General features: G+C 48.7%; 2 protein-coding genes across 3 annotated transcripts in view; one reads left to right on the forward strand and one right to left on the reverse strand.

The window, feature by feature from the left end:
• The window catches only part of ube2g1b (ubiquitin-conjugating enzyme E2G 1b (UBC7 homolog, yeast)), a 75995-nt gene extending 64351 nt beyond the window's left edge, over window positions 1-11644 (reverse strand). Inside the window, exon 1 of the mRNA XM_072495085.1 lies at window positions 11436-11644. Within this exon, the coding sequence (XP_072351186.1) occupies window positions 11436-11478 (43 nt within the window). The 5' untranslated portion in view covers window positions 11479-11644. The remainder of the gene's footprint in view (window positions 1-11435) is intronic.
• Window positions 11645-11870: 226 nt separating this feature from the next.
• anapc7 (anaphase promoting complex subunit 7) overlaps window positions 11871-27219 on the forward strand; it is an 82297-nt gene continuing 66948 nt past the window's right edge. The window contains exons 1-2 of one of the 2 annotated variants that reach the window (XM_072495072.1): window positions 11871-12052; window positions 23289-23475. In XM_072495072.1, the coding sequence (XP_072351173.1) occupies window positions 11952-12052; window positions 23289-23475 (288 nt within the window). In that variant the 5' untranslated portion in view covers window positions 11871-11951. The remainder of the gene's footprint in view (window positions 12053-23288; window positions 23476-27219) is intronic. The other variant, XM_072495077.1, reaches the window with a different exon arrangement.

The raw sequence follows: 27219 nt of genomic DNA on the forward strand, positions 1-27219 counted from the left end.
ATCGAATATTAGGGGGTTGGGAGGAGGGGGACTGTATGTGTTAATGGTGACTATGGGTGATTCCGAATTCCTTTTTGTCATTTGTTTATGTTAAGATGCGGGCCAATGTCTGGGGTTTGGTGGGAGGATGGGATCGTTGTTATTGATATGGGGATTGACATTACATTCGTTACTGATTATTGTTTATTGTTGGGTGTAAATTTGGGAGAAAATGTGAAAAAGGAGAATAAAAAATAATTTTTAAATAATTAACAAATCTGGAATAAAAAGCTGGTCTGAATAATAGCTGACAAAGGATGTCGGGGACAGCAAAAAAGCACAAGAAACAGCATACAATGTGGCGAGCATCAGTGCGAAGTAAGACAATTGGGTAGCCTTTAAAAGCAAGCCGGGACAACTACAAAAGCAATATGAGGGGAGAAGATGAAATATAAGTGTAAGCTAGTTAGTAATATAAAAAGGACAGAGGGCGGGCTGGCGCTACCAAATTTTAGTAACTATTACTGGGCGGCGAATACAGCCATGATCAGGAAGTGGGTGGTGGGGGAGGGGTCAGCATGGGAGCGTATGGAGGCGGCTTCATGCAAGGGCACCAGTCTGGGGGCGTTGGTAACTGCGCCTCTGCTGTTCCCGCCGGCACGGTACTCCACCAGCCCCATGGTGGTAGCGGCTCTGAGAGTCTGGGGGCAATGGAGGAGACATGTGGTAGCAGAGGGAGCATTGGTCTGGTCCTCAATCTGTAATAATCACCTGTTTGCCCTGGAAAGTATGGATGGGGGGTTCCGGATATGGTAGAGAGCAGGGATTGAGAGGATGGGGGATATGTTTATAGAGGGGAGCTTTCAGAGTATGAGGGCGCTGTAGGAGAAGTTTGAGTTGGCGAGGGGAAGCAAATTCAGGTATCTGCAGGTGCGGGGCTTCCTACGTAAACAGATGTCAACCTTCCCGCTCCTACCGCTAAGGGGGATTCAGGACAGGGTAGTTTCCAGAGGGTGGGTAGGAGAAGGGAGCGTCTCTGACATTTACAAGGAACTTATGGGGTCAGAGGAGACGCAGATCGAGGAACTGAAGCGCAAGTGGGGGGGAGGAGCTGGGAGGAGAGATAGAGGATGATCTATGGTGGATGCGTTGAGTAGAGTCAACGCGTCCGCAACATGTGCCAGGCTCAGCCTGATACAATTCAAGGTCGTTCATCGGGCTCACAAGACAATGGCCCGGATATCAAACCAAGTTGGGGGCTGGCATTATTTGGGGTGGCGGACGAGCCGGGAGTGCAGGAGGCGAAAGAGACCGGCATTCTGGCCTTTGCGTCCCTGGTAGCCCGGCGGAGGATCTTGCTACGCGAAGCCCCACAGTGTGGAAGCCCGGCTAAATGACATGGCAGGATTCATTAAGCTTGATAAGATAAGGTTTGCGATCTTCAGGCGATGGCAACCGTTCCTTGACTATCTCGCGGAGTGTTAGAAGGAGCTGGGTCAGCAGCAGCACAGGGAGGGGGGTATTTCTTTTGGGGGGGGGGATATATTTGTTTGGGTGGGTGGGGGAGGGTTTTTTCCCCAGGTAGTATTTGTACAAACATAGGGGAGGGTTAATATGTGTGGGAGAAACCCATTGTATAGGTTCTGAACTATGTTTGCTTGACATGTTTATGATTGGTTTTGCTCTTTTGTCTTTTTTCTTTTCTGGTTTTGCTCTTTTGTCTTTTTTCTTTTCTGTTACCCGGGGGGGGGTTAACGGGCTGAAAATTTTTGTTGGAAAAACTTTGAATAAACATATATTTTTTTAAAAAGACAATGGCCCGGATGAGCAGATTCTTTGGGGTGGAAGACAGGTGTTCAAAATGTGCGGGAGGACCAGCGTACCATGTCCACATGTTTTGGGCATGTCCGAAGCTTCGGGGATTTTGGCAGGGGTTTGTCCACAGTGTCAAAAACAAGGGTGGCACTGAGTCCAGAGGTGGCGATTTTTGGGGTGTCGGAAGACCTGGGAATCCAGGAGAAAGAGGCAGGCGTTCTGGCCTTTGCTTCCCTGATAGCCCGGAGACGGATACTATTAGCTTGGAAGGACTCAAAGCCCCCGAAGTCGGAGACCTGGCTATCGGACATGGCTAGCTTTCTCTGTTTGGAGAAAATCAAGTGCGCCTTGAGAGGGTCACTGTTAAGGTTTGCCCGGAGGTGGCTTTTGCACTATGTTTATAGTTTCATGTACATTTTTTATTTTGTTGTTGCTATAATACCAAAAATACCTCATTAAAATGTTTATTAAAAAAAAATATAAAAAGGCCATTGCAAGAGTTTTTTTGGAAAATTAGACTGGAGAAGTAATAACGGGGAACAAAGTAAGGGCAGAGGAACTAAATAGGTACTTTGCATCAGTCTTCATGGTGGGAGACATCAGTGGCATACCAGAACTTCCACGAGTGTTAGGGAGCAGAGGCAAGTCTGGTGGCCATCACCAAGGAGAAGGTGCTGGAATAGCTGAAAGACCTGAAGGTGGATAAATCACCTGGACTGCACCCAGGGTTCTGAAGGAGATAGCTGATGACATTGTGAAGGAATTGGTGGTGATCTTTCACCAGAGTCAGGGATCGTCCCAGAAAACTGTAAAATGTTTAAGGGAGGGAGGCAGAAGTCAGGAAATTATAGGCCGGTTAGCCGGACTTTGGTCATTGGTAAGATTTGAGAGGCCACTATTAAGGAGGAGACGGAGGAGTACATGGAAGAGCATGGTGAAATAGGGCCGAGTCAGCATGGCTGACTCATGGCGGAGGTCATGCCCGACAAATCTGTTAGCATTCTTTGAGGTAATGAGGAAGTTAGACAAAGGAGAGCCAGGAGTTGTCATGTATTTGGATTTCCAGAAGACCTTTAACAGGAGACTTCTAAATAAGAAGCCATGGAAGGCAGGGTGGCACAGTGGTTAGCACTGCTGCCTCAGTGCCAGGGACCTGGGTTAGATTCCAACCTCGGGTAACTGTGAGTGGAGTTTGTACATTCTCCCCGTGTCTGCATGGGTTTCCTTCAGTTTCCTCCCACAGTTCAAAGGTGTGCAGGTTAGGGAGATTGTCCATGCTAAATTGCCCCTTAGGGTGGAGTTGCAGGAATAGGGTGGGGGGATTGGGCCTAGGTAGGATGGTCTTTCAAAGATTCGGTGCAGACTCAATGGGCTAAATTACTTTCTTCTGCACTGGAGAGATTCTTGTAGATAGGAGCCCGTAGAGTTAGGGACAAGGAACTGACATGGACAGAGGATAGGCTGACTGGCGGGAGGCAGAAAGTGGGGATAAAGGGGTATTTTTTAGGATGGCAGCAGTTGACTAGTGGTGTTCCACAGGGGTCAATGTTGGGACCACCCAGGGAATTCTCTTTCTTTTCCCACGTCCATAAAGCCTACTCCCGGATTGACTTCTTAGTTTTAAGCAGAACGCTGATCCCGAGGGTGGAGGACACGGTGTATTCAGCCATAGCCATCTCAGACCATGCCCCGCACTGGGTGGAGCTCGAGCTAGGGGAGGAGAGGGACCAGCACCCGCTGTGGCGCCTGGAGGTGGGTTTGCTGGAGGATGAGGAAGTGAGCAGGTGGATCCAGGGGGTGCATTGAAAGATACCTAGAGGTTAACGATAATGGGGAGGTGCAGGTAGGGGTGGTCTGGGAGGCGCTGAAGGCGGTGATTAGGGGAGAGCTAATCTCCACTAGGGCCCACAAGGAGGGGAAGGAGAGGAGAGAGAGGGAGAGGTTGGTGGGGGAGATTTTAAGGGTAAATAGGAGGTATGCGGAGGTCTCCGAGGAAGGACTACTCAAGGAGCGACGAAGCCTCCAGGCCGAGTTCGACCTGTTGACTACCAAGAAGGCGGAGGTGCAGTGGAGGAAGGCGCAAGGGGCGGTGTATGAATACGGGGAGAAGGCTAGCCGGATGCTGGCACACCAGCTTCGGAAGCTGGAGGCAGCGAGGGAGATTGGGGGAGTTAGGGATAAAGGGGGGGAACACGGTGCCGAGTGCGGTGGGAATAAATGGGGTATTTAAAGACTTCTATGAGCCCCCGACGGAGATGGGGGGATGCATCATTTTCTGGACCGGCTGAGGTTCCAGAGGGTAGGGGAGGGGCAGGTGGCGGGGCTTGGGGCACCAGTAGGGGTGGGGGAGCTGACTAAGGGGCTGGGGTTATGCAGGCGGGGAAGGCACCGGGGCCAGATGGGTTCACGGTGGAATTTTACAGGAAGTATATGGACCTGCTGGGCCCACTACTAGTGAGGACTTTCAACGAGGCGGGGGGGGGGGTCCTACCCCTGACAATGTCCAGGGCGCAGATCTCCCTGATCTTGAAGCGGGACAAGGACCCTTTACAGTGTGGGTCGTATAGGCCAATCTCACTCCTTAATGTGGATGCGAAGGCGTTGGCTACCAGAATTGAGGACGGTGTCCCGGGGGTGATCCATGAGGACCAGACGGGTTTCGTGAAGGGAAGGCAGCTAAACACCAATGTGCGGAGGCTCCTAAATGTAATCACATGATGCCTGCAGTGGAGGGGGAAGCGGAGATAGTGGTGGCTATGGATGCAGAGAAGGCCTTCAATAGGGTGGAGTGGGGGTACCTGTGGGAAGTGTTGGTTAGGTTACTGTACGAAGCCCCGGTGGCGAGCGTGGCCACGAATCGGAGGTCAGAATACTTTCGGCTGTACCGGGGGACGAGGCAGGGCTGCCCCCTATCCCCCCTGCTATTTGCGTTGGCAATTGAGCCTTTGGCGATGGCTTTGAGGGAGTCCAGGAACTGGAGGGGGCTGGTGCGGGGGCACTGGGTATCGCTGTATGCCGACGACCCGTTACTGTATGTGGCGGACCCAGTGGGGGGGGGGGGGGGGGGGGGGGGGGGGGGGGATGCCGGAGGTGATGCGGATCCTCAGGGAGTTTGGAGACTTTTCTGGGTATAAGCTCAACATGGGGAAGAGTGAGCTCTTTGTGATACACCCAGGGGACCAGGGAAGGAGGATAGACGAGCTTCCACTGAAGAGGGCGGAAAGGAGTTTTTGGTACCTAGGGATCCAGGTGGCCAGGAGCTGGGGGGCCCTACACAAGCTCAACTTAACAAGGCAGATGGAGGAGGAGTTTAAAAGGTGGGACATCCTGCCATTCTCCCTGGCAGTTGGGTACAGTCGGTGAAGATGACAGTGCACCCGAGATTCCTTTTTATATTCCAGTGCCTCCCCATCCTGATCCCGAAGGCCTTTTTTAAGTGGGTCAGCAGGAGCATCATGGGGTTTGTATGGGCGAAAAAGACCCAGAGGGTAAGAAGGGTGTTTCTGGAACGGAGCTGGAACAGAGGAGGGCTAGCGTTGCCTAATCTGTGTGGGTACTACTGGGCTGCCAATGTGGCGATGATACGCAAGCGGGTAATGGAGGGGGAGGGGACGGCGTGGAAGAGGCTGGAGATGGCGTCCTGTGTGGGCACAAGCCTGAGAGCGCTGGTGACGGCACCGCTGCCGCTCCCGCCGACAAGGTACACCACGAGTCCAGTGGTGGCGGCGACCCTCCAAATTTGGGGGCAGTGGAGACGCCACAAGGGGGAGGCAGAGGCTTTGGTGTGGTCCCCGATCTGAGAGAACCATCGGTTTGTCCCGGGGAGAATGGATGGGGGGGTTCCTGAGCTGGCACAGGGCAGGTATTAGAAGGATGGGGGACCTGTTTATAGATGGGACGTTTGCAAGCCTTGGGAGGAAAAATTTGGGCTCCCTCCTGGAAATGCCTTCAGGTACATGCAGGTAAGGGCGTTTGTAAGACGGCAGGTGAGGGAATTCCCGCTGCTGCCAGCACGTAGGATCCAGGATAGGGTGCTCTCAGGGGTGTGGGTTGGAGGCAAGGTCTCGGCGATCTACCAGGAGGTGCAGGAGGAGGAGGAGGCAGCCTCGGTGGAGGAGCTGAAAGGTAAATGGGAGGAGGAGCTGGGAGAGGAGATAGACGAGGGTACGTGGGCGGATGCCCTGGGAAGAGCAAATTCTTCCTCCTCTTGCGCCAGGCTTAGCTGATACAATTTAGGGTTCTGCACAGGGCACATGACTGGGCCAAGGCTGAGTCGGTTTTTTGGAGTAGAGGACAGGTGTGTTAGGTGTTCGAGGAGCCCAGCAAATCACGCCCATATGTTCTGGGCATGCCCAGCGCTGGATGGGTTCTGGAGGGGCGTTGCGAGAACAGTGGCGAAGGTGGTAAATACCCGGGTTAAGCCGAGTTGGGGGCTCGCACTATTTGGGGTATCGGACGAGCAGAGAGTGCAGGAGGCGAAAGAGGCCAGCATTCTGGCCTTTGCGTCCGTGGTAGCCCGGCAGAGGATTCTGCTACAGTGGAAGGATGCGAGGCCCCCAAGTGTGGAAGCCTGGATCAGCAATATGGCAGGGTTCATTAAATTGGAGAGGGTAAAATTTGCCTTAAGAGGATCTGTGCAAGGGTTCTTTAGGTGGTGGCAACCGTTCCTAGACTTTCTGGCGGAGCATTAGGAGGTGGACAGCAGCAACCCGGTGCGAGGGGTACTTTGGTGTTTACTACTGTGTTTATTATCGTTTAGTGGGGGGGCTTGTATATTGGGGGAATACGTGACATAGCTATAAGATATTTATTTGTGTGTTTTGTTTTTTCTTATTTCTGTAAATATGTAAAAATGAATTAAAAAAAATATATCTTTAAATGTTGGGACCACAACTATTTACTATATACATTAACGATACGGGACATTAATGCAAGTTTGCAGGTGAAACAAAGCTATGTAGAGGGACAGGTAGTGTTGAGGATGCCGGGAGGCTACAGAAGGACTTGGACAGGTTAGGGGAGTGGGCAAAGAAGTGGCAGATGAAATACAGTGTGGAAAAGTGTGAGGTTATGCACTTTGGTAGGAAAAACAGAAGCATAGACTATTTTCCAAATGGGGAAAGGCTTCGGGAATCTGAAACACAAAGCGACTTGGGAGTCCTAGTTCAGGATTCTCTTCAGGTTAACATGCAGGTTCAGTTGGCAGCTGGGGAGGCAATTGTGAGCAGTTTTGGGCCCCGTACCCAAGGAAGGATGTGCGGGGTCTTGGAAAGGGTCCAGAGAAGGTTGACAAGAATGATACCAGGAATGAAAGGCTTGTCATATGATCAGCAGTTGCAAACCCTAGGTCTGTACTCGATGGAGTTTAGGATTTTTTTTTGGGGGGGGGGGGGGGGGACAGCCTCAGACTGAAGGAAGGCAACCCTTTAAAACGGAGATGAGGCAGACTTTCTTCAGCCAGAGGGTGGTGAATCTGCAGAAGGTTGTGGAGTCTAAGTGACTGAGTGTCTTTAAGACACAGATAAATAGGTTTTTAATTAATAAGGAGATCAGGGGTTACAGGGAGAAGGCAGGAGAATGGGGATGAGAAACATATCAGCAGACTCAATGGGCCGAATGGCCTAATTCTGCTCCTCTATCTTTTTGATCAAAGAAAGAAATATACCATCCTAACCTGGTTTACTCGCAACTTGTTTATAAAAAAAATATGTTTATTCAAGTTTTCCAACAACATTTTTGACAAACACCGCCCCCCCACCCCAATAACAGAAGATAAAAGAAATGCGAACACAACAATTAAACATTGTACATTGTACAAAACATTCACATTGGGTTTCCCCATGTACAATAGCCCCCCCCCCCATATGACATTTAAAGGTACTCGTAGGGAAGCCCACCCCATTCCCCCCCCCCCCCCCCCCCCCACCCTTCTCTGGTCCCCTGGGTGCACCACAAAGAGCTCACTTTTCCCTACATTCAACTTATACCCAGAGAAGTCCCCAAACTCCCTTAGGATCCGCATGACCTCTGCCGTCCCCTCCACTGAGTCTGCCACATACAGCAACAGGTCGTCCGCATATAGCGACACCCGATGTTCCTCTCCCCCACGGACCAGTCCCCTCCATTTCCTGGACTCCCTTAGTGCCATGGCCAAGGGCTCAATTGCTAGTGCAAACAGCAAGGGGAACAGGGGGCACCCCTGCCTCGCCCCTTGGTACAGCCGAATGTACTCCGACCTCCGCCGATTCGTAGCCACGCTTGCCACCGGGGCTCTATATAACAATCTGACCCAGCCGATAAACCCCTCCCCGAACCCAAACCTGCGCAACATTTCCCAAAGATACTCCCACTCCACCCGGTCAAAAGCCTTCTCCGCGTCCATAGCTGCCACTACCTCCGCTTCTCCCTCCACCGAGGGCATCATAATCATGTTGAGGAGCCTCCGTACGTTAGTATTTAGCTGCCTGCCCTTTACCAACCCCGTCTGGTCCTCATGAATTACCCCCGGGACACAGTCCTCAATTCTCGTAGCCAGCACTTTTGCCAGCAACTTAGCATCCACATTAAGGAGCGAGATCGGTCTATACGACCCACACTGCAGTGGGTCCATGTCCCGCTTCAGGATCAGAGAGATCAGCGCCCCGGACATTGTCGGGGGCAAGGTTCTCCCCCCCCCCCCCTCCCTAGCCATATTGAAAGTCCTCACTAGCAACGGGCCTAGCAGATCCGCATACTTCCTATAAAACTCGACTGGGAACCCGTCCGGCCCTGGGGCCTTCCCCGCCTGCATGCTCCCCAATCCTTTAATCAGCTCCTCCAGCCCTATTGGCGCCCCTAAACCAGCCACCTCCTGCTCCTCCACCCTCGGGAACCTCAGCTGATCCAAGAATCGTCGCACCCCCTCTTCCCCCGCTGGGGATTCCGATCTGTACAAATCCCCATAAAAAGTCCCCAAATACCTCATTTATTCTTACCGCACTCCGCACCGTATTCCCCCTCTATCCTTAATTCCACCTATCTCCCTCGCTGCCTCCCTCTTACGAAGCTGGTGTGCCAGCATCCGACTCGCCTTCTCCCCATACTCATACATCGCCCCCTGCGCTTTCCTCCAATGTGCCTCTGCTTTCCCGGTGGTCAACAGGTCGAGCTCCGTCTGGAGATTCCGTCACTCCCCGAGTAGCCTCTCCTCGGGAGCCTCTGCATATCTCCTATCCACCCTTAAAATCTCCCCCACCAACCTCTCCCTCCCCTCTCTCTTCTCCCCATGGGCCCTAATGGAGATTAGCTCTCCCCTAACCACCGCCTTCAGCGCCTCCCAGACTACCCCCACCTGCATACTCGCAACTCTTAACTGCCTTCTGAAATGGCTTAGTAAGCCATTCAGTTTCATAAAACTGCTACAGAAAGGTCAAAGAGGAGCAAACTGGACAAATCACTCAGTGTTGACAGAGACACCAGAAACAGCAAAGGTCCACCCTGCCCAATCTACTCACTAATATCTGGGAAATTGTGCCAAAATTGAAAACAAGTTGTACCACAGACCAGTCAAGCAACAACCTGACATAATCATACTTTACAGCCAATGAAACAGAGTCCTCAGTGACTGTCTCTAGGTCATGCCCTTTACCACAGCCAGGAAAGACCCTGTAAGAGGGATGGGGGGCGTTAAGGAGTGGTCTGGGATCCACAACGTTGATCTGGGTCCCATGATGTCTCAAAGCATCAAGTCAAGCACTGGCAAAGCAGCCTCCTGCTGATTACCACCTATCCTAAACTGATGATCAGTGCTCTTCCATGTTGAACACAACTTGAAAGCAACGAGGGTAGCAAGGGAAAGAATGTAGTCTGGGTGAAGAATGCCATTGACCACCTCTAATAGTAGCTCAGTAGCACCACTGCTGATCTTGCCCAGGGTGGGATTTGCACATTTGATCAGAGTTCTGCATTGGAAGGAGAACATTCGGATTCAAATAACGTGTCACTCAATCATTCAGTAAATAAAGATACAAAATAGGGCGAGTTATAAACACATTGGGTTCTATAATACTAAATAAAGTGTGTTAACTTCTGCTGTCTAATCCTTTTCACACACCAAATAGAAAGCAGTTTCTCCGTCCAGAAGTAAAACCCAATAAACTAATTGCCCCACTTGTTGGTATACCCTTTAGATTAAAGGCATGTATGCAAATATTAGAGAATGATCGTCTCATTTACTTTTTCTGTCTCATTAAAATAAATTTGCATGGAACTTTAAAATTAACTTCTAATATCATCATTCCTATATTACTGTTTAGCTAGAATACAGGTTACTAACAATCTTAATGTTTTGAGTCCAGTGACCTTTCTCAGAAGGGTCTACAGTTCTGTAGAAGGGTCAATGGACTCAAAATGTTAATAGTGTTTCTCCATTCACAGACCTGCTGAATTTATCCAGCATTTTCTGTTTATATTTCAGATTTCCAGCATCTGCAGTATGTTGCTTTTATTTAACAACAATCTTGTCTAAGTGAGAAAGATAAATGTCAAACATCTTCCAAGTTAAAATTACTTCTCTCCTACAATTCAATTATTTAATTGGATTTCAAACTCAACTTTGCTTTAGTTATTAGATAAACGTAAAATAATCCAATAAAGATTTGCTATCCCACAAATTATTTGCTCTTCTCGGTGAAGCAGGCATCAAACATTTCAAAATATTAAAAGCATGACTTTTCCTCTCCTACTTACCATTCCAGCATATTACCCACTGCAGTTCGTGGCAAGGATCGAACGAAAACATGCCTTGACGTATATTGCAGCATTTTAATGCCAACCGAATGCTTACCATCAACTCTCACTGCTGAGAGGATAACTATATTTTACTTCTGACAATAGGACATGAAAAGTATACCAAAGGAAACTTAACAATTCAGCTACTTGAAATGAAAATGAAAATCGCGTGTCCACGAGTAGGCTTCAATGAGGTTACTGTGAAAAGTCCCTAGTCGCCACATTCCGGCGCCTGTTCGGAGAGGCTGGAACGGGAATTGAGCCGTGCTGCTGGCCTGCCTTGTTCTGCTTTCAAAGCTAGTGATTTAGCCCAGTACAAGCAGCCGGTCGTACCGTGCAGTGAAAACAATGTTTTTTTAAAGCGCCGTGTAAAAAGTTTTTTTTAATCCGCAGTCCTCCTATCGAACCGTTCGAGAAGCGCCATCGTTTTTTTTTTACAATCACTTCAGACTGACAACATCTGCATTTCATACAGTAACTTTGACGCCGGTTCCATTCGTTTAAGAACTGCCAATGTTCAAAACACGATTGTGATCCCGTGGCCGTCAACATGCAGACACTTTGCCACAATTAGTCTGTCATAATGATAATGCAGAGCTGGGGAGGAGAGGAAAGAAAACCTCGGGGGGGGGGGGGGGGGTACGAAACAATGACTTGTATATTACAAATCAACGCCCGACGACATAATATAGATAACATCCAACATGTTTTCTTTTTTAAACAGTCACCAAATGGCCGAAATGAAATGAGACTGAAGGTGGGTCGAGCTCAGCGGCAGCAACATTCCTCCTCCCGGCGCTCACATCTGCAGTAAAGGTTTTGCTGAGATTTCACACACCCCCCCCCACCCCCAAAAAAAGGGTGGCACGTACCTGCCAGCTGTTTCCTGAGGAGTAGAGCGGACTGGTCCGTCATTACTCAAGATCAAATCAAGCCAAGTAAAACATGAAAAACAAGTAAGAAACGAAGAATAAATGGGCGAGATAGATGGTGAGGAGCACCAGCTCCCAGCCTTCCGGGCCCTCGCTAAGGCCCGCTTCAGACTGCAGCCGCGGCCTGTAAAGCTGCCCCCTTCCCCGCCCCGGCATCTAAACCGCACATGCGCTTTCCGCCTAGCAACGCCAGGGCTGCCCGCCAAGCGCCGCTTTACTTCAACGACCATTTCTAATCTCGTAAACCTGCAAACAAACGTAGCTATATATCCTTAATTATTAAATATGTTACCCCCGCCCCCCCAAAAAAAAAAATTGCTGCGATGTACCGTTACAGTGAATTATGATAATTCAGGCGTTAAGTGAGCAGCTGCAGGTGGCGGGAGGTCCACAGCGCCATTTTTGATGCTGAGGGTCTGGTGTTGACTTCTCAAAGGACTGGTCTGGAAGGAGAGGATGAACGTTATCGACCACGTCCGGGATATGGTGGCCGCTGGCCTTTACTCCAATGTGAGACTACTCAGCAGCTTGTTACTGACCATGAGCGATAATAACCCGTAAGTGGTTGCTGCTGGCTGGCAAGTCTCTCGATTTGTTGTGTGTCTCTGATTCTCCCCTCCCCCGATAGTCTGGTTTTAAGATGCATTTTTTTTAAAAAAAGGTTTGTTTTCAGTCTTAAAATACGATTGCGTTCTAGTTTTTAACTGGCCTCATCGTGGGAAGGTGCGAGAGCGGTTCTGGGTCATAGGAATCGCTGTCTAAACTGAATTGGAATGCCAGTTTTAAGTCCTTAATTGTATTGTCCTTGCGTCTTCAGGCCAGGGCCATAATAATATTGTCACCTCTGATTTCGAAAGGGTTCAAGTTGCTGTGAAGCAGTAAATCGCAAAATTGATAATCATAAAAACTGATGGAATGCTGGCCTTTACATCTAGAGAAATAGAATCCACAGGAGTAGAAGTCACGCTTCAGTTATCTAAGGCCTTGGCTCGACCATTAGTTCTGGGGATAATCCCTTGGGAGTGAGTGCACTGTAGGTTTACCAGAATGATGCCACTAGCTAAGTGGATAGATTGAAAAAAAATTGTATTCCCTGGCATTTAGAAGGTGAAGGAGCAATTTGATTGGACGTTTCAAGATAGTAAGGGCAACAGCTTGGGCAGTTTAGGAGAAACGTTTTGCTAGTTGAGTCTAGAGACATAACAAAAGTTAGAGACATACCTTTCTGGAGTGATCGGAATCCCTTCATACAAAACATGTTAGGAGTATGGGACTCTTCTACAAATTACAATGGATGCTTGATCTATTAATTTTAAAATTGCAGTTGATTTTTGTTAGCTAAAGGTATAGGGCAAATGAGTGTATAACTGGATTGTAGATCAACCATAATCTCATTGAATTGGGGATCAGGTTTGAGGGGCTAAATGGCTTAATCCTATTGAAGTTTATGAGAAAAGACCAAAAAATGGAAGCAGACAACATTGACATGGAACTTGCAGTAGCAGAGATGGCCATCCAAGAAGCCATAATCATTGGCTTCTCTTCTCCAACGGAATTAGTCATTGGAGACTCCATAGTTAGGAGGATAGATAGGAGATTCTGTGGGAACGAGAGAGACTCGCAGTTGGTGTGTTGCCTCCCAGGTGCCAGGGTCCGTGATGTCTCGGATCGTGTTTTCGGGATCCTTAAGGGGGAGGGGGAGCAGCCACAAGTCGTGGTCCACATAGGTACCAACGACATAGGTAGGAAAAGGGATAGGGATGTAAGGGAAGAATTCAGGGAGCTAGGGTGGAAACTTTGATCTAGGACAAACAGAGTTATTATCTCTGGGTTGTTAGCCGTGCCACGTGCTAGCAAGACGAGGAATAGGGAGAGAGGGGAGTTGAACATGTGGCTACAGGGATGGTGCAGGAGGGAGGGTTTCAGATTTCTGGATAATTGGGGCTCATTCTGGGGTCGGTGGGACCTCTACAAACGGGATGGTCTACACCTGGACCAGAGGGGTACCAATATCCTGGGGGAGAAATTTGCTAATGCTCTTCGGGAGGGTTTAAACTAGTTCAGCAGGGGATTGGGAACCTGAATTGTAGCTCCAGTATACAGGAGGTTGAGAGTAGTGAGGTCATGAGTAAGGTTTCAAAGTTGCAGGAGTGTACTGGCAGGCAGGAAGGTGGCTTAAAGTGTGTCTTCTTCAATGCCAGGAGCATCCAGAAGAAGGTGGGTGAACTTGCAGCATGGGTTGGTACCAGGGACTTTGATGTTGTGGCCATTTTGGAGACATGGATAGAGCAGGGACAGGAATGGTTGTTGCAGGTGCCGGGGTTTAGATATTTCAGTAAGCTCAGGGAGGTGGTAAAAGAGGGGGAGGGGTGGCATTGTTAGTCAAGGACAGTATTACGGTGGAAGAAAGGACGTTTGATGAGGACTCGTCTACTGAGGTAGTATGGGCTGAGGTTAGAAACAGGAAAGGAGAGGTCACCTTGTTAGGGGTTTTCTATTGGCCTCCAAAAAGTTCCAGAGATGTAGAGGAAAGGATTGCAAAGATGATTCTGGATAGGAGCGAAAGCAACAGAGTAGTTGTTATGGGAGACTTTAACTTTCCAAATATTGACTGGAAACGCTACAGTTCGAGTACTTTAGATGGGTCCGTTTTTGTCCAATGTGTGCAGGAGGGTTTCCTGACACAGTATGTAGATAGGCCAATGAGAGGCGAGGCCATATTGGATTTGGTACTGGGTAATGAACCAGGACAGGTGTTAGATTTGAAGGTAGGTGAGCACTTTGGTGATAGTGACCACAATTCAATTACGTTTACTTTAGTGATGGAAAGGGATGGGTATATACCGCAGGGCAAGAGTTGTATCTGGGGGAAAGGCAATTATGATGCGATGAGGCAACACTTAGGATGCATCGGATGGAGAGGAAAACTGCAGGGGATGGGCACAATGGAAATGTGGAGCTTGTTCAAGGAACAACTACTGCGTGTCCTTGATAAGTATGTGCCTGTCAGGCAGGGAGGAAGTGGTCGAGCGAGGGAACCGTGGTTTACTAAACCAGTCCTGCGCCACCAGCACCCCCAAATACCTGAAGTGGGTTGCCGCGCTGTGAAATGGCAGCCCTCCCACTCCTGGCCGAGACACCACAAATTATTCACTCTTTTCCAGGTTTAATTTATATTCTGAAAAGGACCCAAATCTGCGACGATGTTCCATTATAATCCCCATCGATGCACTCAGCTCTGATATAATAACAAATCGTCTGCGTACAGAGACACCTTATATTCTGCCCCACCCCATTCTATTCTCTTCCACAGTCCCAAACTCCTTAAAGTGATGGCCAAAGGCTCTATTACTAATGCAAATAACAGAGGTGACATAGGACACCCCTGCCTGGTCCCACGGTGTGGAGAAAAGTACCCCGAACTCGTGTTGTTTGTGCGGACACTCGCTGTTGATTCCTTATATAATAGCTGTACCCACTCCGTGAATCTTGGCCCGATCCCAAACCTCTTAATGACTGCCATCAAATACTCCCATTCTACTCGATCAAATACCTTTTCCGCGTCCAGTGCAACCATCACCTCTGTCTCCCTTCCCTCAGGTGGCGTCATGATTACATTTAATAACCTCCTAATATTTGATAATAGCTGTCTTCCTTTCACGAACCCAGTCTGGTCCTCCCCTATCACCTACAGGAGGCACCCCTCCAACCTAGTCGGTAGTACCTTTTTCCCCCCTTTTTAAAAATAAATTTAGAGTACCCAATTAATTTTTCCAATTAAAGGGGAATTTAACATGCCAGTCTACCTACCCTGCAGATCTTTGGGTTGTGGGGGCGAAACCCACGCAAACACGGGGAGAATCTGTAAACTCCACACAGACCGTGACCCAGAGCTCGGATCGAACCTGGGACCTCGGCGCCGTGAGGCAGCAGTGCTAACCACTGCACCACCATGCTGTCCCTAGCCGCCAGTACATTTGTGTCAACATTCAGTAGCGATATTGGCCTGTACGACCCACACTCCCTCGGGTCCTTATCTTTCTTTAACAGCAAGGAGATTGAGGCCTGCCCAATGTTTGTGGTAGCACCCCTTTCCCCATCGCCTCCTCAAACATTCCCACCATCAGCAGCGCCAATTTGTCTTTAAATTTCTTGTAATACTCCACTGGGAACCCATCTGACCCTGCCACTTTCCCCGATTGCATTCTCCCAATTGCGTCCTTCACCCCCCTGTTCCCCCACTGACCTCTCCAGTGTGGTCCTGGCTTCCTCCTCCAGCTTCAGATAGTCAAATCCATCCAGGAACTCCCCTGATCCTCCCCCCGGTGGCTCCGACCTATACAAATTTTAATAGAACTCCTTAAACACCCTATTAATCTGGTCAGGGACCACCACCAAATTTCCCCTCCCATCCCGCACCTGGACAATTTCCCTTGCCCGTCTCCCTCCAAAGTTGGCTTACCAGCATGCCTTCTCCCCATATTCATAAATCGCTCCCCTCGCCCACCTTATTTATCACATCGCCTTCCTCATGGACAAACAATCAAAGCTAGCCTGTAGCTCCCTCCTTGTGTCCAAAGATGCTCAATCTGCTGCATCTCCTGTGTACCTCCAACATCTCATCTATCGGCCTTTGAAGCTCTTTCCTCCTCTTTATCCACCTTGGCCTTAAACACTACCACCTCCCCCTCACTACCACCTTCAGGGCCTCCCAAAGCGCCGCCTGCGATACTTCCCCTGTACAGTTAAAGCCCATGAACTCCTCAATCACTCTCCCGATCTTCTCACAAAAACTTCGGTCCCCCAGCATCCATTTTCCACTCTGGTCTTTGCGCTACTGCCTTCTCCAGGACCAAGTCCGGAATGGCTAAAGCATCATCTTCACAAATCCTTCATGATCTCAGTTAGGGTCATACACACTTGCGAATGCCACCAACCTCCCCTCCAACGCCCCTGTTACCATCACGTATCTACCTCACTGGTCCGCCACCACCTTCTCCATCTGGAACCTCACTCTCCGATCAAAACCGCTGCTCCTCCCTGCTGTCGAACCCCAAATGAAATACTTGGCTCTCCCAGCCCTTCCTGAGCCTCACATGATCTTTCACCTTCAGATGAGTCTCCAGTAGCATGACAACATCAGCCGTTAAACTTTTTAGTTGCGCAAACACCCTCTTCACTGGTCCCCCCAAACCATTCACATTCAACGTAATTATCCTGACCTGGAGGTGTCTCAACCCCCCCCCCCAACCGCTATCCACAATCATCTTGACCCTCCACATCTAATTGTCGCCATCGAATCCCCCCATCCACTTCCTCTCGAAAACACCTCACCCAGTATTGGCCCACTCCCCTGCTTTTCACCTCCTAGGCCCATCGAAACCTGTTCGACCAGACTCCAGTAACTAAAACCCCACCTCCCACCCCACTCCAGTGACTGCAGCCCCACCCCCCACCACACCCCAGTTCACTAGTCAGTTTGAGCTTGCTAGTGTGGAGGCCCTGGCCCTACTCCCCTCCCATCTTCTCTCCGCACTCGGTCCCCGGAAAGCAAAGAAATCCCCTTCAAACAAACACACCCAGTGCAAACTCACAAACCCCAGGAAACCACCCCCCCCCCCCCCCCTGCCCCTTCAGTCCAAGACCAATCCGCAGTCCCATTTCTCACTTCTGCCCCAGTCCTTCTGCCTTTACAAACGCCTCCGCCGCTTCCACCATCTCGGAATAAAAGTCTTTGGAGTTGTAGGTCACCCTCAACTTAGCTGGATAAGCAATGCCGAACCGCACACTGCTGTTATACAGTGCCATCTTCACTCAGCCAAAGGCCGCCAGCCTCCTCGCCAGCTCCACGGTTAAGTCCTGATAAATACATGCACCACTGCTCCTCCCGCTTCTGCTTTGCCCAACTCGGGACCTTCTCCTTCAAGTGGTACCTATAATCACTGCTCTTGGCGGCACATTCGCCTTTGGCTTAGGCCTCAGCAACCGATAAGCCCAATCCAGTTTGTACTGGGATGGATCTTCCCCCTCCAACAGCCCCGCAAACATCTTGGCAAAGTACTCAGTCGGCCTTGGGACCTCCACCCCTTCGGGCAGGCCTACAATCCTCAGATTTTGCCGCCTAGATCTGTTTTCCAGGTCCTCTATAAGACCATAAGACATAGGAGCGGAAGTAAGGCCATTTGGCCCATCGAGTCCACTCCACCATTCAATCATGGCTGATTTCAACTCCATTTACCCCCGCTCTCTCCATAGCCCTTAATTCCTTGAGAAATCAAGAATTTATCAACTTCTGTCTTAAAGACACTCAACGTCCTGGCCTCCACCGCCCTCTGTTGCAATGAATTCCACAGACCCACCGCTCTCTGGCTGAAGAAATTTCTCCTCATCTCTGTTCGAAAGTGACTCCCTTTTATTCTAAGGCTGTGCCCCCGGGTCCTAGTCTCCCCTGCTAATGGAAGCAACTTCCCTACATCCACCCTATCTAAGCCATTCATTATCTTGTAAGTTTCTATTACATCTCCCCTCAACCTCCTAAACTCCAATGAATATAATCCCAGGATCCTCAGACGTCCATCGTATGTTAGGCCTACCATTCCTGGGATCATCCGTGTGAATCTCTGCTGGACCCGCTCCAGTACCAGTATGTCCTTCCTGAGGTGTGGGGCCAAAATTGCTCACAGTATTCTAAATGTGGCCTAACTAATGCTTTATAAAGCTTCAGAAGTACATCCCTGCTTTTATATTCCAAGCCTCTTGAGATGAATGACAACATTGCATTTGCTTTCTTAATTACGGACTCAACCTGCAAGTTTACCTTTAAAGAATCCTGGACTAGGACTCCCAAGTCCCTTTGCAATTCAGCATTATGAATTTTGTCACCGTTTAGAAAATAGTCCATGCCTCTATTCTTTTTTCCAAATTGCAAGACCTCGCACTTGCCCACGTTGAATTTCATCAGCCATTTCTTGGACCACTCTCCTAAACTGTCTAAATCTTTCTGCAGCCTCCCCACCTCCTCCATACTACCTGCCCCTCCACCTATCTTTGTATCATCGGCAAACTTAGCCAGAATGCCCCCAGTCCCGTCATCTAGATCGTTAATATATAAAGAGAACAGCTGTGGCCCCAACACTGAACCCTGTGGGACACCACTCGTCACTGGTTGCCATTCCGAAAAAGAACCTTTTATCCCAACTCTCTGCCTGACAGCCAATCGTCAATCCATGTTAGTACCTTGCCTCGAATACCATGGGCCCTTATTTTACTCAGCAGTCTCCCTTATCAAAGGGAAGCACCTTATCAAAGGCCTTTTGGAAGTCAAGATAGATAACATCCATTGGCTCTCCTTGGTCTAACCTATTTGTTATCTCTTCAAAGAACTTGAAACAGGTTTGTCAGGCACGACCTCCCCTTACTAAATCCATGCTGACTTGTCCTAATCTGACCCTGCACTTCCAAGAATTTAGAAATCTCATCCTTAACAATGGATTCTAGAATCTTGGCAACAACCGAGGTTAGGCTAATTGGCCTATAATTTTCCATCGTTTTCCTTGTTCCCTTCTTGAACAGGGGGGTTACAACAGCGATTTTCCAATCCTCTGGGACTTTCCCTGACTCCAGTGACTTTTGAAAGATCATTACTAACGCCTCCACTATTTCTTCAGCTATCTCCTTTAGAACTCTAGGATGCAGCCCATCTGGGCCCGGAGATTTATCAATTTTTAGACCTCTTAGTTTCTCTAGCACTTTCTCCTTTGTGATGGCTACCATATTCAACTCTGCCCCCTGACTCTCCGGAATTGTTGGGATATTACTCATGTCTTCTACTGTGAAGACTGACGCAAAGTACTTATTCAGTTCCTCAGCTATTTCCTTGTCTCCCATCACAAAATTACCAGCGTCATTTTGGAGCGGCCCAATGTCAACTTTTGCCCCCCGTTTGTTTTTAATGTATTTAAATCAACTTTTACTATCATTCCTAATGTTACTGGCTAGCCTACCTTCAAATTTGATCCTCTCTTTCCTTATTTCTCTCTTTGTTATCCTCTGTTTGTTTTTGTAGTCTTCCCAATCTTCTGACTTCCCACTACTCTTTGCCACATTATAGGCTTTCTCTTTTGCTTTGATGCATTCCCTAACTTCCTTTGTCAGCCATGGCTGCCTAATCCCCCCTCTGATAACCTTTCTTTTCTTTGGGATGAACCTCTGTACTGTGTCCTCAATTACTCCCAGAAACTCCTGCCATTGCTGTTCTACTGTCTTTCCCACTAGGCTCTGCTCCCAGTCGATTTTCGTCAGTTCCTCCCTCATGCCCCTGTAGTTACCTTTATTTAACTGTAACACCTTTACATCTGATTCTACCTTCTTTCTTTCAAATTGGAGATTGAATTCGACCATATTATGATCACTGCTTCCTAAGTGCTCCCTTACTTTAAGATCTTTAATCAAGTCTGGCTCATTACATAACACTAAGTCCAGAATGGCCTGTTCCCTCGTGGGCTCCATCACAAGCTGTTCCAAAAAGCCCTCCTGTAAACATTCAATGAATTCCCTTTCCTTGAGTCCACTGGCAGCATTATTTATCCAGTCCACCTGCATATTGAAGTCCCCCATGATCACTGTGACCTTGCCTTTCTGACATGCACTTTCTATTTCATGGTGCATTTTGTGCCCCCGGTCCTGACCACTGTTAGGAGGCCTGTACATAACTCCCATTATGGTTTTTTTGCCTTTGTGGTTCCTCAACTCTACCCCACAGACTCCACATCATCTGACCCTATGTCGTTTAGTGCTATTGATTTAATTTCATTCCTAATTAACAAGGCAACCCCGCCCTCTCTGCCCACCTATCTGTCTTTTCGATAGGTTGTGAATCCCTGGATGTTTAAATGCCAACCCCCTGCAACCATGTCTATGTGATGCCTACCACATCATACCTTCCAGTCACAATCTGGGCCACAAGCTCATCTACCTTGTTCCGTACACTGCGCGCATTTAAATATAGCACCTTTAATTCTCTATTGACCGTCCCTTTTTGTTTTCTTAGTGTGGTGGACCTTGGTTTACTGAGCCTTTCCATACACTGTGTCATATTTTGTGGGATGGGGACAATCGTAACCACTCTTGAGTTTTGTCTATTCGTTTTTTTTTGTATTCCTAAGCAGCTACGCTTCCCGCTGATTACTTCACCTCTTGGTTCCCTGACTTTCCCTTCCCCCCCCAATCTTTAGTTTAAAGTCCTATTGACCATCCTATTTACCTTGACTCGCAGACCTTTGTTGGCCTCCATCACCTTCTGCAGCTCCTCACCCATCGAGGTGAGCTGATTGCTGTGCTGCGACATGATCTCCACCACTCCCTTCAGATTTTCACCCTGCTCCCACACCTCGGCTTATTTCTTTGACACCGCCGCCCTCACCGGGGCAATCGCCTCCTCCACCAGCACCTTCAATGCCACCATCATCTCCTTCCTCATCACCTCCATGTGCTTTGTGAACTGTTTTTCAAACTCCACAACCATCACCTCGGTCATCTTTTCTGCCATGAACAGTGCACCCCACCCAGCGACTCAGCCTCCGCCATCTTTCCGGTTGCCAAGCAGTCCCTTTCGCTCGACAGCCAACCTTCACTCGCCCCCTTCTTCATGGCAGCTTTCTTTTGTTTTTTTGGACATCCCCCTCCTTCCTTATGTCTTCCTGCACTTATTTAATGAAAAACTGCCCCAGGGACCGGGAATTAAATTTTTAAAAATGAAGCCTAGAGCAGGAGCCACCCAGCGTGCGACTTCCTCCTACATGCCGCAACCGGAAGTCCCCCTTCCTCAGCAACATGCCCAAAAAATGTTTTCATAGATCATAGAATTTACAGTGCAGAAGGAGGCCATTCGGCCCATCGAGTCTGCACCGGCTCTTGGAAAGAGCACCCTCCCCAAGGTCAACACCTCCACACCCTATCCCCATAACCCAGTAAATCCACCCAACACTAAGGGTGTTATTTCATTAGCTCTAGGACGTCACAACATGAGTTCTTCAGGGTAGTGCGTTGGGCCCTACCATCTTCAGCTGCTTCATCCATCTTCCTTCCATCATAAAGTCAGAAGTAAGAGCAGCACGGTGGCCTAGTGGTTAGCACAGCTGCCTTACAGCACTGAGGTCCCAGGTTCGATCCCGGCTCTGAGTCACTGTCCGTGTGGAGTTTGCACATTCTCCCCGTGTCTGCGTGGGTTTCGCCCCCACAACACAAAGATGTGCAGAGTAGGTAGATTGACGCCACACTAAATTGCCCCTTAATTGGAAAAAATAATTGGGTAATCTAAATTTAAAAAAAAAGTCAGAAGTGAGGACAATGTTCAATATCCTTCGCTACACCTCATACAGAAACAGTCTGTGCCAAATGCAGCAAGACCCAGATGATATCCAGGCTTGAGCTGACCAGTGACAAGTAAAATTTGTGACATACTTGTGACATACAAGTGCCATGCAATTATCATCGCCAACAATAGAGGATCTCACCATTGCCCTTGACATTCAATGGCATTACCATCGATGAATCCCCCACTATCAACGTCCTGGGGGTTATCGTTGACCAGAAACTGAACTGGACAAGCCATATAAATAGTGTAACTACCAGAGCAGGTCAAAGGTTAGGAATCCTGCGGTGAGTAACTCTCCTCCTGACTTCCAAAAGCCACCCAGAATAGAACATAGAACAGTATAGCACAGAACAGGCCCTTCGGCCCTCGATGTTGTGCCGAGCATTGTCCGAAACCAAGATCAAGCTATCCCAATCCCTGTCATTCTGGTGTGCTCCATGTGCCTATCCAATAACCGCTTGAAAGTTCCTAAAGTGTCCGACCCCACTATCACAGCAGGCAGTCCATTGCACACCCTAACCACTCTCTGAGTAAAGAACCTAACTCGGACATCCCTCCTATATCTCCCACCCTGAATCTTGTAGTTATGCCACCTTGTAACAGCTACATCCACCTGAAGAAATAGTCTCTGTGAACGTCCACTCTATCTATCCCCCTCATTATCTTGTAAACCTCTATTAAGTTGCCTCTCAGCCTCCTCCGCTCCAAAGAGAAAAGCTCTAGCTCCCTCAACCTTTCCTCATAAGACCTATCCTGCAAACCAGGCAGCATCCTGGTAAATCTCCTTTGCACCCTAAATGTAGCATATGGGGAGACAGTGGTGTAGTGATAACATCACTGGGCTAGTAATCCATTAGCTAAGACTAATGCTCTGGCAAGGGTTCAAATGTCACCACAGCTGGTGATGGAGTTTGAATTCAATTATTTTCAGTAATGGTGACCATGAAACAATTGTCCACCACCTACAAGGCGCAAGTCAGGAGTGTAATGGAATACTCTTCTCTTGCCTGGATGAGTACAGCTCCAACGACACTTGTAAAAACAGCATTACATTTTCTACTATTTTTGTACCTTGATTGACATTTGATGTTTTACTTTACCTGTTGTCCCAAAGGCCTTTTTAAAATTTATTGATTGTTTAAAATTTTCTGGGGAAGCTGCATTTTGGACTACTGTACTATGTGCACTTGTAGGATGAGGAAAGGGTATTGTGGCGGTACTTAGACCACATGAGCTGTAACAGTCCTAGAAGACAGCTCACCACCATCTTCTCAAGGGAAATTGAGGATAGATAAGTAGTTGTGATCTTGGTGACCAATCTTATGCTGTTCATACAAGAAAAATCCTAATATATTTATTGGGACTGCAAGTTATTTCACAGATGTACTAATTATGCTTTGTTTGTTCTTTGCTCTTAGAGAATTATTCTCCCCAGTGCAGAAGTATCAACTACTTGTCTACCATGCAGATTCTCTCTTTCATGATAAGGAATATCGTAATGCTGAATCTAAATATAAAATTGCTTTACAACAGAAGAAAGCTCTAAGTAAGACGACTAAAGTGAGACCAGCTGGTGGGGGCACTCCCTCAACTGCGCAAACGCTGGTAATGTGTAAAGAACAATCATTTTTTGAGATAACCAGCAGCATTAACTTTTTTTTCTCTCTTCACGGATTCTGACAGTCCTGCTGAGTATTTCAAGCATTTTCTGTTTTAATTTCGTATTTCCTGCATCTGCAACATATTGCTTTTGTAGTAATGTGTTTTGATACGTTTTCACTCACCCGCTTCAAGACTTTTCAATGACACCACCTGTTGCTGTCAGGAAAGTTATTGAATTACTCTCCCATTCTGTAAAAGCATGACTTTTTACATAAATAGAGCTTGTAAAAAGGATAAATCTTGGGCAAATATTTTTGATGGGCAAGTATTGATAATGAAGTACATCGGGGTGTCTGATTTTGAAAGGGTTTAACTGGAAGGCATTGGTCCTGGTGTCTTGAGTATTGGTCGTAACCAGTTTGAACCTTTCAGAGGTCAATAAATTGGTAGTCACCAGCCAATTTAACAGTACCCTGATTAGATCAGGAATCTTTGTAAATTGCTATTCCGAGAACCAAACGTTGAGCTCTAAAAGAGAATGAATTCATTCCTGAGATTGGTTACTGTGTGTCGAATTGCAAGCGCAGTTTCAAACTCTATCAGGTCAGTTTTGAGTGTCCTTCAAGCAACATATTATTTGATACTAAAATAAGCAAAATGCTGTGGATGCTGAAATCTGAAACAAGAACAGAGGATACTTGAAAAACACAGCAGGGCTCGCAGCATCTGAAAGGAGAGAAAATAGAGTTAACATTTTGAGTCCTTTGGATTCGTCAGTTCTGACAAAGAGCCAAAGGACTCAACGTTAACTCTTATTTTCTCTCCTTATAGATGCTGCCAGACCTGCTGAGTTTTTATTGTTTGATATTGTGATCCTTGACGAAAAATCACTTGTACCTAGTGCCTTTGCAGTATTATGGTCAAGAGTTAAGCACGAAAAGACAGAACTCAGGAGAGGTTACGATAGTCCCCATCTCACAAAATATGACACAGTGTATGGAAAGGCTCAGTAAACCAAGGTCCACCACACTAAGAAAACAAAAAGGGACGGTCAATAGAGAATTAAAGGTGCTATATTTTTTATTTTTAAAAAAAAATGTATTCTCCTTTTTCACCTTTTCTCCCACATTTACATCCATCAACAATAAACAATAATCAGCAAGATATGTCAGTCCCCATAATAACAACGACCCCATCTACCCACCAACCCCCAAACATCAACCCGCATGTTTACATAAATAAATGACAAAAAGGAATCAGGGATTACCCGTAGTCACCCTTAATCTTACCCCCCCCCCCCCCCCCCCCCCCCCCCCCCAAAAGGTCTCCAGCTCCTCCCGTGCACTGCCTCTTGGAAAACTCCTCCCAACCTCGGTTCCTTCCCCCCCCCCCCCCCCCCCCCAACTTTCCACCCCGGCTAGACCACTCGGACCCTGTTCTGCCAGGCTCCGATGGCCGCAGCCCCTCACTCCCGTTCACTGGCCGGCTTAAACCGGCCAGCGTGGAGGCCCCCGCCCGGGTCCCTTTCCCACTTGCCCGGCCCCAGGAAAGCCCAAAGATCCCCTTTTAGCACACAAACCCCGCATATCAACCTACATCCCAAAGAACCCTCATTTCGAGTGAAAGTCCCGTCCCTTCCCTTGTCCAAATATATACCACATTGGCTCCTTTAGTCTCTACACCCGCGCGCAGTGATACAAAAAGAAGAAAATACAGTCATGAGGTTACATCGGCACATGGCCATTTCTCAATTTGTCAGTTCTGCCACAGTCCTTCTGCTTTCGCAAACTCCTCCGCTGCTTCCGCCGTTCCAAAATAAAAGTCCCTGAGCTTGTAAGTCACCCTCCGCTTCGCTGGATATACAATGCCGCACAGCACCTTGCTAATGTACAGTGCCCTCTTCACCCGGTTGAAGGCAGCCCGCATCCTTGCCAGCTCCACCGTAAAGTCCTGGTATACACGTATACCAGCTCCAGCCCACTGCACCACCCGCTTCTGCTTGGCCCAGCTCAGGACCTTTTCCTTCACACTGTACCTACGGAAGCACAGAGTCACTGCCCTTGGCGGATCACTCGCCTTTGGTACAGGCCTCCACGACCGATGAGCCCGATCCAGCTGGAGGAGGAGATTGAAGAGGGTCTGTGGGCTGATGCCCTGAGTAGGGTTAATTCTTCTTCCTCATGCGCCAGGCTTAGCCTGATACAGTTTAAGGTTATTCACAGAGCGCATATGACTGGGGCGAGGCTGAGCAGGTTCTTTGGGGTGGAGGACAGATGTGGGAGGTGCTCAGGAAGCCCGGCGAACCATGCCCATATGTTCTGGTCGTGCCCGGCACTGGATGGGTTCTGGAGGGGTGTTGCGAGAACTATATCTAAGGTGGTGAAAGTCCAGGTCAAGCCAAGTTGGGGGCTAGCACTATTTGGAGTGGTGGACGAGCCGGGAGTGCAGGAGGCGAAAGAGGCCGGCATTCTGGCCTTTGCGTCCCTGGTAGCCCGGCAAAGGATCTTGTTAGTGTGGAAAGATGCGAAGCCCCCCAGTGTGGAAGCCTGGATAAATGACATGGCAGGGTTTATCAAGTTGGAGAGGATAAAGTTTGCCTTGAGAGGGTCTGCGCAGGGGTTCGCCAGGCGGTGGCAACCGTTCCTAGACTATCTCGCGGAGCGTTAGATGAAGTTCGGTCAACAGCAGCAGCAACCCGGGGGTGGGGGGTGAGAAGGATGGACGGGGAAGGGGGGTTTTCCTGGGGGCACTCGAGCAAGAAAATACATAAATGTTCAGGAAAGTTGATATGTGCGGGAGGAATCCAATGTACAAAGTTCTGTATTATGTTGATTTGATATGTTTGTCTTGCTATGCGACTTTTCTTTTCTTTTTGTTACGGGGGGGGGCGTTTGCATGGTTGAAAATTTTGTTGAAAAATTCTTAATAAACATATTTTTTAAAAAAAAAGATCTCCCCCACCAACCTCTCCCTCTCCCTTCGCCTTGTGGGCCCTAATGGAGATTAACTCTCCCCTGACCACCGCCTTCAACGCCTCCCAGACTACCCCCACCTGCACCTCTCCGTTGTCATTGGCCTCCAAGTATCTCTCAATGCACCCCCGCACCCTCCCCCGCACCTCCTCATCCGCCAGTAATCCCACATCAAGATGCCACAGCGGGCGCTGGTCCCGCTCCTCTCCTAACTCCAGCTCCACCCAGTGCGGGGCGTGGTCTGAGACGGCTATGGCCGAATACTCCGTTCCTTCCACTTTCGGGATTAGCACCCTGCTCAGAACAAAAAAATCTATCTGGGAGTAGGCTCTATGTACATGGGAAAAGAATGAGAATTCCCTGGCCAGGGGCCCAGCAAACCTCCATGGATCCGCTCCCCCCATCTGGTCCATAAACCCCCAAAGCACCTTGACCGCAGCCGGCCTCTTCCCCGTCTTGGATCTGGAGCGATCTAATGCACCGTGTTGAAATCACACCCCCCCCCCCCCCCCCCCCCCCCCCCCCCCCCCCCCATTATCCATTATCAAGCTTCCTGCCTCCAGGTCCGGAATCCGACCCAGCATGCGCTTCATAAACCCGGCATCATCCCAGTTCGGGGCGTATACGTTTACCAGTACCAACCACACCCCCTGCAATCTATCGCTCACCATCACGTATCGACCTCCATTATCCACTACAATATTCTTGGCCTCAAACGACACCCGCTTCCCCACCAGTATTGCAACCCCTCTGTTCTTCGCATCCAGCCCCGAAT

This window comes from Scyliorhinus torazame, chromosome 1 (assembly GCF_047496885.1).
Source record: "Scyliorhinus torazame isolate Kashiwa2021f chromosome 1, sScyTor2.1, whole genome shotgun sequence".
In the NCBI taxonomy this organism is placed as follows: domain Eukaryota; kingdom Metazoa; phylum Chordata; class Chondrichthyes; order Carcharhiniformes; family Scyliorhinidae; genus Scyliorhinus; species Scyliorhinus torazame.